Below are 13,463 nucleotides of genomic sequence, written 5' to 3'. Positions count from 1 at the left end.
ACAAGAAAAATCTACAAACAATGGCTGAGGCTCATGCAAAGCACAATTATACAGAGAGGCTGTTGGAGCTGAGTTTACAATATACACTTGAGGAACCGATAAAGGCGCAACGTATTGCACAGCACAAGCGCCTCTCTAAAACTAAGACTGGTAGATACATCCTGGAAAAATTAGGCATCACTTACCACACACAATTTGGCACCAAATACGACATTCTTCGTGACGTGTGGGCTAAGCTCACAGTGCCTCCGTTACCTGAAAACATACATCCCGTGCACAACGCAGGCAGAAGGCTGAGCAGAGCCAAGACAATGACAAAGAGCTACGGAAACCACAAAGAAGCGGTCTTCGTAGATGCCGCGCGTTACAGACACAAAAGCTGCTTCGTCGCGGCTGTAGTTAACCACAAGAAACAATGCAGCACCAGTCTGACAATACACACGAGTCGCGTTGAAACGGTGGAAGGAATAGCCGACTGACGCGTGTTATATAATCAGCGATTCACAAGTAACTGACGCAACTTTGCAAATGGCAGAATCTCCCCTGAAGCACTGCGTATTCTTAAAACAGACAAAACCAACTTAGACGACAGATGCGTTGGCATTCTCTGGTTCCCAGCTCACATACCCGACACTACGGGAGATATCAACCCTACCGAGGTGGCACACAACGTAGCTCGAGGACTCTCTTTCCGGGCGACGACTAATGTTGATCCCTAGCCAGGATTTCGAAATGTTTGGGAGTCGGAGCACTGAATGACAACGTTCAATGAAATTACGAAACATTATAATTCACAGAGGCGTGTTTACCCCCTCCTCATCATAAACTCAACAGGGCACAGTCCGTCCAATGGCGACAATTACAAACCAGATCGTATAAAAATCCAGCGCTACTACATGCTATGTATCCAGAGATCTACGCGACCGCTAAATGCAAAGATTGCCAGGCACGAGCTTCCTTAGAACAAATACTACTGGAATACCAGAGATTAAAACTCAGTAATGAGAACGCAGCCTCCACCGGCAGCCTCCACGCGCGTTGGCTGGCCGTGCTGCTCAGTTCAGCCCTCGACGATCTGCTCTGGGCAATCCAACGGGCCGAGGAAGCCGCTAGGAGGCAAGACCTTCTAGCCGACACCTAGGCGGGAGCCCAGCCCATTAACACGCCGGATACAAAGTAAAGTTTATTTCTTCCTTCCTAAATACAAGAAAGTGCTCGTAGAACAACTCAACAATTTTAACTCATCGTTCATGTGCTCTTGAATTGAAAGTTGTTGCTAATTTGTTTAATGTATGAAGTGTCAACGTCGGCACGAGTTCAAACATATCTCGACCAGCATAACAGAGCAGCCAACCAAACAGAGTAGGTACACACTACATTAGCTTCCCATTTCCTGGCATACATGCGTATCGGGCTGTTCTTTTGACCGTTAGCTCGTGTGGCTAACTTACTTCATTTGAAAGGTATCATCTGATAAATTAACGGAAAGGACCAGGACATCGTCAAGTAGCTGGGATAGATAGATAGATAGATAGATAGATAGATAGATAGATAGATAGATAGATAGATAGATAGATAGATAGATAGATAGATAGATAGATAGATAGATAGATAGATAGATAGATAGATAGATAGATAGATAAACCCTTTGATTTTCTAAAAAAATCATTAGTAATTAATACGCGCCAGTCGCTGTTTTGAACGCTTTTGATTATGGACACCACGCAGTTACAAAACGTCAAGTGCCTACTTTGACAAATGCAAGTTTCTTGCTTATATTGTCTTCCGTGGAGAGCCCATTCAGATGGTCGCTGATTGGGCATGAACGCAGTACCACGTTGTCCTCATGGCGAACTCTCCTGCTGTTTGTTTCGAACGTTGGCTGAGGATGTGTGCCCACTCCTTCTTAACGTCATCGATGTTCGTCTGTGGAACGCTCTTGAATAACTCAGATACACCAAAAAAGGCATCTGCAAATATCATCGTTTAGAACATATATTACTTGCGCTCTTATAAGGTGCGTGTAAAACTTTGTCTTGCTATGTGTGGGAGGGGGAAGAGAGGAGGGTTATGAAAGGAAACGCGAACAGCACAGCTTTCTGTTTTCATCACGCTGTGACTTTAAAGACGATAAAACAGGGCTGAAATACTTCTTGATTACATAATTAATGATCAGTGGCCTTCTGTTACCGTCCAAGCTAGAAACACTCCGAAATAAATGTTAAATGAGCAGGAAATGCAGATTTCACTCTACTCGCATTTCTTTTCATCCTCATGTACATGTCAACACGTCTCCGAGCCCGATCTCTATTTGTTATCAAATATAAAATGAAAGGTATGCAGCCCAGTCACAGCGAAAGCCGGAAGAGTGGCCTTTCAGAGCATTTTCACGACACTCGATGGGTAACTACTGCAAGCACACCAGCTTGATACCCACTTGGGTATTAATAGTGAACTTTTGAGTAGTAGGCCGGCATTAGCTATGTAGTTTTTCGTCATTCTTCTTAGAAGCATGGTATCCGCTAAACACTTGCAAGGAATTTTGTGCCAATCGTTCATGTAGTGGCCGAAGACGATGAGGAATTATGGCTGAAGTAGGTATGGGTCACAGTTAATAGAGGAAAAAGAACAAGCTTTTGTAATGGGTTGGAGCAATGGACAGCCCACTCTTTACGCTATTCGCATTGTGCGACGACTGATTGTTCTTTCACTGTTTTGAAACGCTTTATAAGTCGTACTAACATGATTGCTTTCCCGACATCAAGCCTGCCTTAGTCAAGTTTGCCAACAAGTCAAGAGCACCAGCGTAGCTCAGTGGTAGAATACTGGGCTGGCACCCAGCGGACTCGGGTTGGAGCCCCACTGTTTTTTTGGTGCTACGTTTGCCAACAAGTCTGAAGCACCGGCGTAGCTCAGTGGTTGAATACTGAGCTGGCACCCAGGAGACCAGTGTTTCGAGCCCCACTGTGTCTTTGGTGCTAGGACTTTCTTTTTCTAATTTCGCGCGATGTGGTTACGGACAACGGTGGTGGCGGCGGCAGTGGCGGCGATGGCGGCGGACAACTGCGCGTGACCCGGGTTGTGATCTCATAGCAGCTTTAGCTGTAAAAGGGAAAAATACTTTTACGATTCATTGTGTTTTCTAGCGAAATCGTACATCTGTGCTCAAAACTAGGTTTCATGTTCTCCTAAACACCAAATATACTTTAAAGCGTAAGAAGTGTTTAGTTAGGGCTTTCGGTGAATTCGCCTAGTGGTGCGAATAACTAAATTTGTTGTTGACCAGTATAATCTGGCACCAATGGAGCTTCCTATAGTTGGTGTATGATTCCGAGAGATTGAGGAAAATGTAATAAGCTGAACACGAGGAATAGGTTGGTGAATTGACTCACAAACCTTGAGCCTGAGTGAGTCCGGGTAAATAGTATTTTGTTCAGTTTGAGTTCGAGTGGGTCCAGTGTAAAAAATATCCATGAGTATGAATCCGGGTGAGTTCGGCAGCTCAAGAAAAGTTTCCTGAGTCTGAGTCGTAGTGAGTCGAAGCACAATGGTATATTCCTTGAGAGAATGAGAGTAAGTTCAGGTTTTGTTTTGCCAACCTACGTTCCAGTCAACCTCAGCATTATTATCAGTCCTACATAGATGTAGTATAATTGAACTCAAGTCTATTTAAACGCATTTGAAATCAGTACCGTTCATAAACCTTTCCAGTATTTATTCACCAGAGGTGTGAAATACATAGAGAAATGCCTTAGCCCCCCTACTACCAACCTATCCAGAGGAGTTCTCAATAAGCAGATCTCATGTTGTGTCTCTCAAGAGATATGTTCTTTTTATCACAAGAAGCCAAGAACAGCACCTATTACATGCGATATTGGTTTTAAAGAACATTCACATCATGGTCGGAAACGCTAACTTTAGGCTATTGTACTCGTGAATCGACTCACTCGCATTGACTCAGACACATATCGAACAGTGAGAGCTAGTCCGAGTAAATCCGGGCGAGTAATGCTTTGGCGGGTTTGAGTCCGAGTGAGTTCAGTTGAAAAATATTTTCCTGAATGTGAGAGCGAGTCAGTCCGGCTCAAAAAACAATCTGGGAATCAAGTACGAGTGAGTCCTGAGCGCAAGATACATTGCATGAGTGAGTCTGAGTGAGCTCCATTATTTTTCGCGACCTATACTGAAGGCACAATGTAAACTTCACAAGCTGAGCTTCCCAATATAGGGCAGATTGTGTATACAGAGCGGGACGTTAAGCATGCTGCATATGTTGATGCATCGATTGGAAGAAAACTTGAGTGAAATTTTTCCTGATGTGTATATCGCGTTGACATACACAGAGGGCGCACTTGAGCATGTGTCGTAGCTAATCAAGCTTTTCTTATTCGCAGTTTGGAATGTCCGGCAGAAAGTTGAGAGAAAGATGAGAGTTTATTGAGACAAAAAAGTTGAAATGTGAGCATAACAAACTTTTAACATGTCACTCAGTCTTATCGAAGGGGGCAGGCACCAAGGAAATGCATAAAAATGCCGAGCCTGCATGGAAGGCGCAGCACAGTCACAGCGAAAGCTGGAAGAGTGAACTTTCACAGACTTTTCTTAGCACTATTTGAATAACTGCTACAAGCACACTTGCTGGTTACCTTCTGCGTCTTTATTATTCATAATTGATGGGTAGTATGCTGGCACCTAATGAACTATTTTTCGTCAATCTTCGGAGAAGCGTGGTGTCCGCTAAACAATTGCAAGGAATTTTGAGCCAATATTTCATGCAGTGGCTGGCGACATGAGAAATTATGCCTGAAGCGGGTATGCGCCACAGTTAATCGGTGATCAAGAACAAGCTTTTGTAATGTGTTGGAGTAATTGACGACCCACTCGCTACGCTATTCGCATTGTGTAACGCCTGACTGTTTCTTTGCTGTTCTAAAATACACGTATTGACGCGATTACTTTCTCGACATCAAGCCTGCTTAAGAAAAGTTTGCGAACAAGTCCGAAGTTCCGGCGTAGCTAAGGGGTAGAATACTGGGCTTCCACGCAGTGGACCCGGGCTCTAGCCACGCTGTTTTCTTAGTGTTTTTTATTAGCCTAGCTTCTTTCTTCTATTTCCTGCAACAATGGTTACAGACACCAATGGCTGTGGCGGCGGGCAACTGCGGTGCCGCTCATGAGCCGTCCTGTGATTGTGAGAAAAGAAGAAGGGGACCCAGACCCGATCGTCTGACTACAGCGAAGGTCAAAGGAACAACTGAACGAACCAGCGCTACAGTGTCTAGAAATATTTTCAGACACTGTATCAGCGCCCCGTCACTCGTGCCCGCCGCCGCTTCTTCCTTCTTTATTTGCAACACACTCCAGTGGCCGGCAAATTGCAACAAAGTTTGGGTGCACAGCGGCGGAAGTTGTGATGGACATTGGCAAGCAAGAGGCGAACGATTTAAAGGGTGGGGTTGTTACACGACAACGATGAAAGGCTTTGGGGAGGCGGTGGCTTGTCTTGCCGGGGAAGTCGTACAATCTTGCTATGATGTCTAGAATACTTGGTGTCATGTTGTTAGCCATTTTCGGGTCATATTGAGGGCTTTTGCTCTTCTTGCGCCACTTGTAGTATGAGAGTCTGATCTAAGCATGCTTTCGTGAACTCTCGAGGTTTTTTGATACTATGTGTGACCCTTGGGAGGGATGTTTATGAGCGGATACAAGTGTTGCATCTGAATCTTGTGTTTATGCCGTGCGATCATGCGCTGCTTGATCACTTCGGTTGTCAGCTGGTCCTGAGCGTGTGCATGGCTCACAGGTGCTTCTGAGCTGCATGAAGACAGCAAGATCACCGACAATTGTTCTTCCTCGCTTGAAGAGGACGACAATAATGCTGAAGAATTTCGGTTCTTTCAGGCAATGACGTCGCCATGGGCGTAATTCTAGGCCGCGCTCGGAGGCAGTGGGGGTTAATTTACGCGCTCTGTGGCCGGTAGCGGATTATGGGCGTCCGTCTGGGCGTCATGAATGGTGGCGCACATCAAGCTGACGTTTTTGGACGCATGAGTCTGACGAATGGTGGTGGTTTTGGAGTCATCTCCGTACACTTCACTGCACCCCCTTTTTGTTTTTCACACTTCGTTCTGGTGCTGAAACCCACCCGGTCATCTGGCCCTCGACTTCGACAATGGACCAACTCAGAGTACAGCGTGGCTTCCACCGGACCGCCATCACAAATGACAATTCGATGCTCGACGCCCTACTGGCTGACTCAACGACTTCCGCTTTCAGGCTCCAGGAGCTCCTTGCAATTATCGTCGCGAAACACGCCCACCTAATAAAGCTCGAAAGAGAAGATCCAGGCTTACCTTTACTACGCGGACTTGGAAGCGGATCTGATCACAGCCAGCGACTTTGAAGGCGAAGTCATTTGCTCTCAAGGGAGAGCTCACTGCGCAATCTAGTAGTGGCCGCCTACCCTACCAGCATCTGCTGCCGTAACTATATACCACTGCACTCCGTAAGCCTCTCACATTCACATCAAAGCCCACCGCAACGTCGTCTTCGATCAGCCTTTCGACCTATCTCGCCTCAACATCGAAGCAGGCAGCTACTTCGTGTTCGCCTGGTCTGGCAACCTCGCTGCAGGCCTCAACTTCATTTTCGACCGGCCTTTTTACTCCTCTCGCTTCGATGTCGCAGCAAGCCGAGACTCCACAGTCAACCACCCTCACGACCCCTCTCGTCTCGACGTTGCAGCAGACTCCGACTTCCTATTCGTCGGGTCTGTCGACTTCTTTCTCTTCGACGTCGCAGCAGGCCACGACTTCGCCGGCAAACGGCCTCACAACTCCTCGCGGCTCGTCGTCCCAGGAGACCACGACATTACCTTCTAAGGCTTCCCGAATGCAATTCCAGTATCTCGCTTCGGACTAACCCAGGCTACGCAGTTTGTCGCGCATAAGCCTACACGCAACTTACCTCGAACCCATCCCCATCAGTTGAAGAGTTTCGAGTACACGCTGGAATAACTGTCACTGTCCACGCAATCCGTGGTACTTAAGTGCAAGGACTCGTTCGGAAGCTGTGCCATGGAGAGTTGGATGGTTAATGAAAACACTTGGTGCACAATGTGCATCAACTCCAAAGATCCGGCTTCCCGCAATCTGAGCCGCTGCTTGGCTAGTCCATCTTACATTTATGACTCATATGGCGAGCTCTTGTTCTATCCGTCACGCGACACCGTGTGTCTTCAGGACTTGCTGCAGAAACAACAGTACGTGGAACCCTTCAACCCGCCCTACATGCGCCTGAGAACTGATCCTGGCTGTAGGGTCTCCAGTTTGTCTTCCCTGAAGCCCAAGGAAAGTCGACGATCGCGAGTGCGAGCGGAAGCGCTGCTACGAGCCACACTCAACCAGCTTCATGGACCCCATGACCGTCTATGACGCCACCGAACATCACAAGAAGATGGCGCCTGACGCCAGAGGCCTGCGCTAGATGTGCGAGCGCCACATCACATAGCTCCAGCACTACGCCACGCACCTCATGCAGCAAACCGGTGGAAAGGAGGACTCACACGAAGCGAGATACACCGTGATTGACCAGTCGTCTGGAAAATCCACCTGTGATGTCTATGGCGATGACTCCAAAACTGCTGCCATTCGTCAGACTCACGCACTCGAAAAACGTCCGCTTGATGAGGGCCATGATTCGCGATGCCGGCATGACATTTAACATTCTGCTACCAGCCACAGAGCACGTAGAAATACCTCCACTGAATCCGAACGTAGCTGAAATTCCCGCCCTTGGCGACGTCACTGCCCGATGGAACCAAAACGCTTCAGCATCATCGTCGTACTCTTCAAGCGAGCAACAAAATCGTCGTTGATTTCGTAGTCTTCAATCAGATTGGAAGCACCTGCAAGCCAGGCACACGATCAGGACCACCTGACACCCGAAGCGGTCAAGCAGAACATATTTGCGCAGCACCTGCAGAGGCTTCACATGAAACGCCAAAAACAACCCAAGGATAACGCTGCTTAACAGGAAGTCTTCCGAGTCTACAAAAGCAGACTAAAGTCAGACCCATCGTATTAAAAGAAGCAACGCAAGAAGCAAAAAAGCCACCAGTGTGAGTTTCGGCATCGTGTCGACGCTATCAGCAGCGCCAAGCAGAGAAGCAAGCGCACCGTGTCTCAGGACGGAACATTAAGGATATCGAACAATGCCACCGCGAAGACATCCAAATACTATAGCTTGAATGGACGGCTTTCTCCGCAAGACAAGCCACCATCTACCCAAGTTTCATCGCCGTCTCTATAGCTCTTCATCATCTCTGCGTAACACTTCCTGGCAGATTTGCCGGCCGTGGGAGTGTGTTACAAATAAAGAAGAAGGGTTGGCGAGCAAGCGCTCAGTTGTTCCTTTGATCTTCGCTGTAGCCAGACGATTGAGTCCGGGTTCACTTCTTCTTTCTTTATTTGTAACAGTGATCTCATAACATTTTTTGTTGTAAAAAGTTCTAATGCATATTGACACTACGGTGAATTATTTTCGGCCAATCCCACACTGTGGAAATCGATTCGAAGCGGTGACGTAGAAAACAGACAGACAGATAGATAGATAGATAGATAGATAGATAGATAGATAGATAGATAGATAGATAGATAGATAGATAGATAGATAGATAGATAGATAAATAGATAGATAGATAGATAGTTAGATAGATAGATAGATAGATAGATAGATAGATAGATAGATAGATAGATAGATAGATAGATAGATAGATAGATAGATAGATAGATGGATAGATAGATAGATAGATAGATAGATAGATAGATAGATAGATAGATAAATAGATAGATAGATAGATAGATAGATAGATAGATAGATAGATAGATAGATAGATAGATAGATAGATAGATAGATAGATAGATAGATAGATAGATAGATAGATAGATAGATAGATAGATAGATCGATAGATAGATAGATAGATAGATAGATAGATAGATAGATTTGCAAATTGGCCTCTTGGAGCGGTGGGGATTTGATGTTTCACGCGGACATTGTCAAGTAATGTGTGGTAGAAATGGCTTTCCTTCATCAGAGACATAAATAAGCCCTGGTAAGTGTCAAAGTCCACGAACCTCTCTTTCTGATCATTGACTGCAGGAAAAAAACAACAAAATGGTAAACGTGACGCGGCGTAGGCTCGGGCATGTTGGTTATGCACTTTACCCTTTCGCACATTGTTACCATTTCCGCGTGCAATAATAAACAAAACCGAGGATGGAAATGTCTCATAAATGCAGCTGCCTGGGCTGCTTTACAAAACATTTACGTATGTGATGTCTTCAAAAATGAATGAGATCTCGGAAGTTAGGGCTGAGTTTCTGTCGTTCTTCGGTTCTCCGTTTTGCTTAGCAAGTGTGCTAAAATAGTACGAAGTCCAGTGGTCAAGTATGCGAGAATGCCTATTTTGCAAATTTAGTGAGAGGTGGAACGTTTTTTATACTTACCGACACAACTATTGACATCAGGGAATAGCCATTCCGTCTCAAACAAATAACATTCGTTGCATGTCAGTCCAGCTTCTGAGACCACTGATCGTATTTCAGATTCGGCGTCTGCCAAGTTCTTGTCCAAGTCAAACCTGAATTGATTTGAGTAAACTGGTCTGGGATCCTGAAAAAAAAAAACCTGCATTCTCGATATTTGGTGTAATGTTTGTATACACTCCATAATCAGTTACACAGAAAAATTGAATACAGGTGAGCCTCAGGACTAGTGATCTCTTGCCTTCAGCTGTCCACTTAAAAATTGGAATGACTAAAGTCAGGCGAATGCAACTTTCGAGAGACTGAGAGACAGTCAAGTTTAAATTAATCTTGAAGAGTGACTAAATGAACCACTTAACTGGAAAATATTGCAGCCGCTGGCTGCGCCCACTTAGAAAACATAACGCAACGAAGCTCCACCGTTTTCTTGGCGCTCAGGGTAGCCTGAGCTTGCTCTCGAAGTACCGGGCTTCTCATGACATCCTGCCATTCGGATTTACTTGGAAGAAAGTTGTTAAGTGATGCAGGACATCGCCCGAGCATATGAGTCAATCAAATAAAAGGTTTCCCTGCCGTCAGAGCAACCAGGGTCAACATCTCAGTGCATCTTACTATAGTGAAACAAACAGGGGTAGTGGGACGAGGGTGGTCCTTCTGGCGTGGGAGGACCACCGTCACTTAAAAACCTGCGAAGGTGCAGGATGTCGATCTTGAATGTACGCTGATTTTCTTTCATATAGGGCTTGTTGGGTAAGCCTAGATGCGAAATGCGGCATTTTCTCAGATGGGGAAGTTTTCAGTTCTGCTGCTGGCTTGGAGAAAAAAAAACTGCAGCATATTGCGTAAGTTTTGCTAGCAATTCTGTTATTTCTTTCAGAAGCATGCGTATCATCGTGATCAAGGGACACCAATTGATGTGCAAGTACTGATTCCAGATGCTGAATATGGCTGATAACAGTGAGATGTAGCGAAATGCATCAAACTGATTATGAGCCAACATGATTTTAGCTAACTAAACCCAAGCAAAGGCGAATTATGTATGCTGAACTAGCAACGTTACACAGACACAGTGCACACGCTCTTCCTCGTTTGCTGACAGCGATAAGAGAGCAAATAGCATACTCCCGTGTGCACACCAAATTATCTCGAATGCCACGTTTTTATTATACTTGGCTTTGCCCTTGGTAATTTAGAATACTCCTAATACGATGGATGTCGTCTTTTTACTTTCTTTCTCGCCATTCACATTGATTGAGCATGTTGCTAAAGCGTAGAAGGAAAGTGAATTCGTTACGGCCCTTCTATACTTACGTTAACTTACTGATTCATCCTTATTTTCATACACTGCGATTGCAAGACACTTTCGATCAGAACTTAAAAGCGCCATAAACGAAGTGCCATTCCCTCCCGGAATCTGTTATCGTGTGAGAAAAGTGAGGAACATTGATATTTAATATATTAGAGTAATTATCGTTGTCCTTTCAGTCGGAAAGCGAGTATTTGACTCAAGAAATGCTGATTATGTTACAGACAGCATCATGTTTATGCCGTAGACAATATCTAAGCTTAAAGTGTCCTCCTGGGTTCTGACGGGATAAAATCATCCCGCAACATAAATTTTACATTTGCGGCCTGAATTATGCCTGATTATTTGGTAAAAAAAGCGCATGGTGAGGGTTGAAAATATAGGAAGCACTCTGGCGTTGCGAGGCATGTTGACTGATTTTCCCAATCACAATGTGTAGAATATCGATGTTGATTTCCGAACCAATATTACTGCCTTCATGATTAATAGTCAGGAAGTTTCTAGAAGCAGCGTGGTCAGATAGGCCTGTGTTTGAATGCACAGTTTTTGCACTTTGAACAGCTGTTCCAATACATGTGAACAGAAGGGGACAGTAACGCATGCCATGGAAACAAGAGTGACCAAGAGAGTGTACAGAAAGCATACGAATGCACGAAAGCTATTTTCAAGTTTCTTACGTCTGAAGTTTTGCAATACTCACGGGAACAACATCTCTCCAGCGTTCCATCAGGTGCATATGGAGCCACGCGTCAACAGGCTCGCAGGCGATTGCGGATGTCACAAGGCACTCGCCACACTGTGGAGTCAGCAGTTTTGCAATGTCCCTGTAGGCTTTCAGCTCATCTTTCACGTAGTGAAAGCAGAGGAACGAGTAGATGCGGTCAAAGTGCCCGTACGCATTCAACAGTTCCGTGGCATCACTGCCGCCGAAGTCGAACACTCGGTACAGTATGTTGTCGTGCGCCGAGTTTTCCTTCGCGAAATCTATCATCGATGGAGAATTGTCTATGGCCAGGAGCATCTTGCAAGGCGAAGATAATGGAACTAGGTAGTCTTTCGTGAAGGTTCCTGGCCCGCACCCGATGTCCAAATGTCGGTGACCAACACGTGGTTTTCCAAAGAAGCGAATTCTCTTGAGAACGTCGATATTTGTTTTCTTGGTGTGGCGTTCAAAGTAAATGTAGCCTTGTACGTCCAAGACAACCCGGGAGTCACTCTGTGCTGCAGATGGCGAACTCATGGCGACTCTTGTCTCATTCATATCGTCGGCTATCCTCCTATGAAAGGAAGTTTGCCCGGAGTGTCGCGACAGCTTTGAAGCCCTGTATGTCGTATAGAGCACACGATGTCTGTCACTGCCAGATAAGGAGTGTCACTGCCAGATAAAGTATGTAAAGTGCGTCGCGCTCTAAACCTCATTTCCGCAGCATTCTAGGAACCTACAAAAATATTTCAGCCGTCTGTTTTATCTAAAAAAACTGCCGATAAAAACAGCCTCCCATCTGTAAACGAAAAAAAACGGCATCCGGTTTCGCAAATATGAATATAGGTATGCCGCTTCTCCATATTAAAATAAAAGTCTGTCATTTCGCCTCTTCTAAACATTTGAGGACGAAGCTAAAGCAGTTCCGATCAAATATTCATGCATATTGAAAGTTTAGGACGACTGGTGCTAAGTTGTTAGTATTTTTTTCCTTTTATAAAATATTCCACGACTGCCACAAAGCAAACTACTGTCTTCATTATCTCAATCTGTACAGATCCATTTACTACTGACTCCAACCTACACACGATGCCTGCCCCACCACCGTGTTCTAGTGGCTAAGGTACTCGGCTGCTGACCTGCATGCTGTGGGATCGAATGCCGGCTGCGGCGGCTCAATTTTCGATGGAGGCGAAAGTGTTGTAGGCCCGTCTGCTCAGATTTGGGTGCACGTTAAAGAGCCGCAGGTGGTCGAAATTTTTGGAGCCTTCTACTACGGCGTCTCTCATAATCATATGGTGGTTTTGGGACGTTAACCCCACATATCAATCAATTACCCGTCGCCTTGTGTTCGACACCTTAACACCTCAGAGACGGCCATGGACGACGCGCGCCCCATTTTCCAGGATAACAGCCAGATAGCGCTCATGTCTCACGTGTGACGTCACTAGATGCGCTCGTTTGCCTCCGCTGCATGCTCGAGGCACTCTAACTAAGCGCCTTCAGAATACAATTCACTGAGTTTTTTTTTTTTTTTTGCACAGAACATCAAAAAAAAAAACTTTTTGTTCACTCTCTCCAGACGCAAGAATATCGTCTTTCGAAGACATTTGCGGTGCAACATGCAGATACGGGGCCAGTTTTTTTCCTCAGGAGAACGCCGTTCCGCAAGAAAAACGACTCATCTCCTCATTTGAATACTTTGGGACAACGGTGCCATTCATTACCCACGAGGTATTCTACAAGACTCCTGAGTTCTGGGTCAGCTCGCTGCCGCTCGGCGATGTCGTCGGCACTTATGGTTCCTAAGAAGCAGTCGTCGTCCGGGTCGTCTTTTGGCAGTGGTTCGACAGGGGCACGAGACATGCAATCGGCGTCGGAGTGTTTTCTTCCAGACTTGTAAACAAT

General features: G+C 45.6%; 1 protein-coding gene across 1 annotated transcript; it reads right to left on the bottom strand.

The window, feature by feature from the left end:
- Nucleotides 1–1,170: 1,170 nt before the first annotated feature.
- Nucleotides 1,171–12,229, bottom strand: LOC119174151 (juvenile hormone acid O-methyltransferase). The gene is made up of 3 exons (XM_037424973.2): nucleotides 11,553–12,229; nucleotides 9,508–9,673; nucleotides 1,171–1,970 (listed from the first exon to the last, which is right to left on the bottom strand). The coding sequence occupies exons 1-3, from the start codon at nucleotides 12,111–12,113 to the stop codon at nucleotides 1,801–1,803; spliced, it is 897 nt and encodes a 298-aa protein (XP_037280870.2). The 5' UTR covers nucleotides 12,114–12,229; the 3' UTR covers nucleotides 1,171–1,800.
- Between the last annotated feature and the right edge of the window lie 1,234 nt (nucleotides 12,230–13,463).

This window comes from Rhipicephalus microplus, chromosome 5 (assembly GCF_043290135.1).
Source record: "Rhipicephalus microplus isolate Deutch F79 chromosome 5, USDA_Rmic, whole genome shotgun sequence".
In the NCBI taxonomy this organism is placed as follows: domain Eukaryota; kingdom Metazoa; phylum Arthropoda; class Arachnida; order Ixodida; family Ixodidae; genus Rhipicephalus; species Rhipicephalus microplus.
This window is presented reverse-complemented; position numbering and strand designations above follow the sequence as displayed.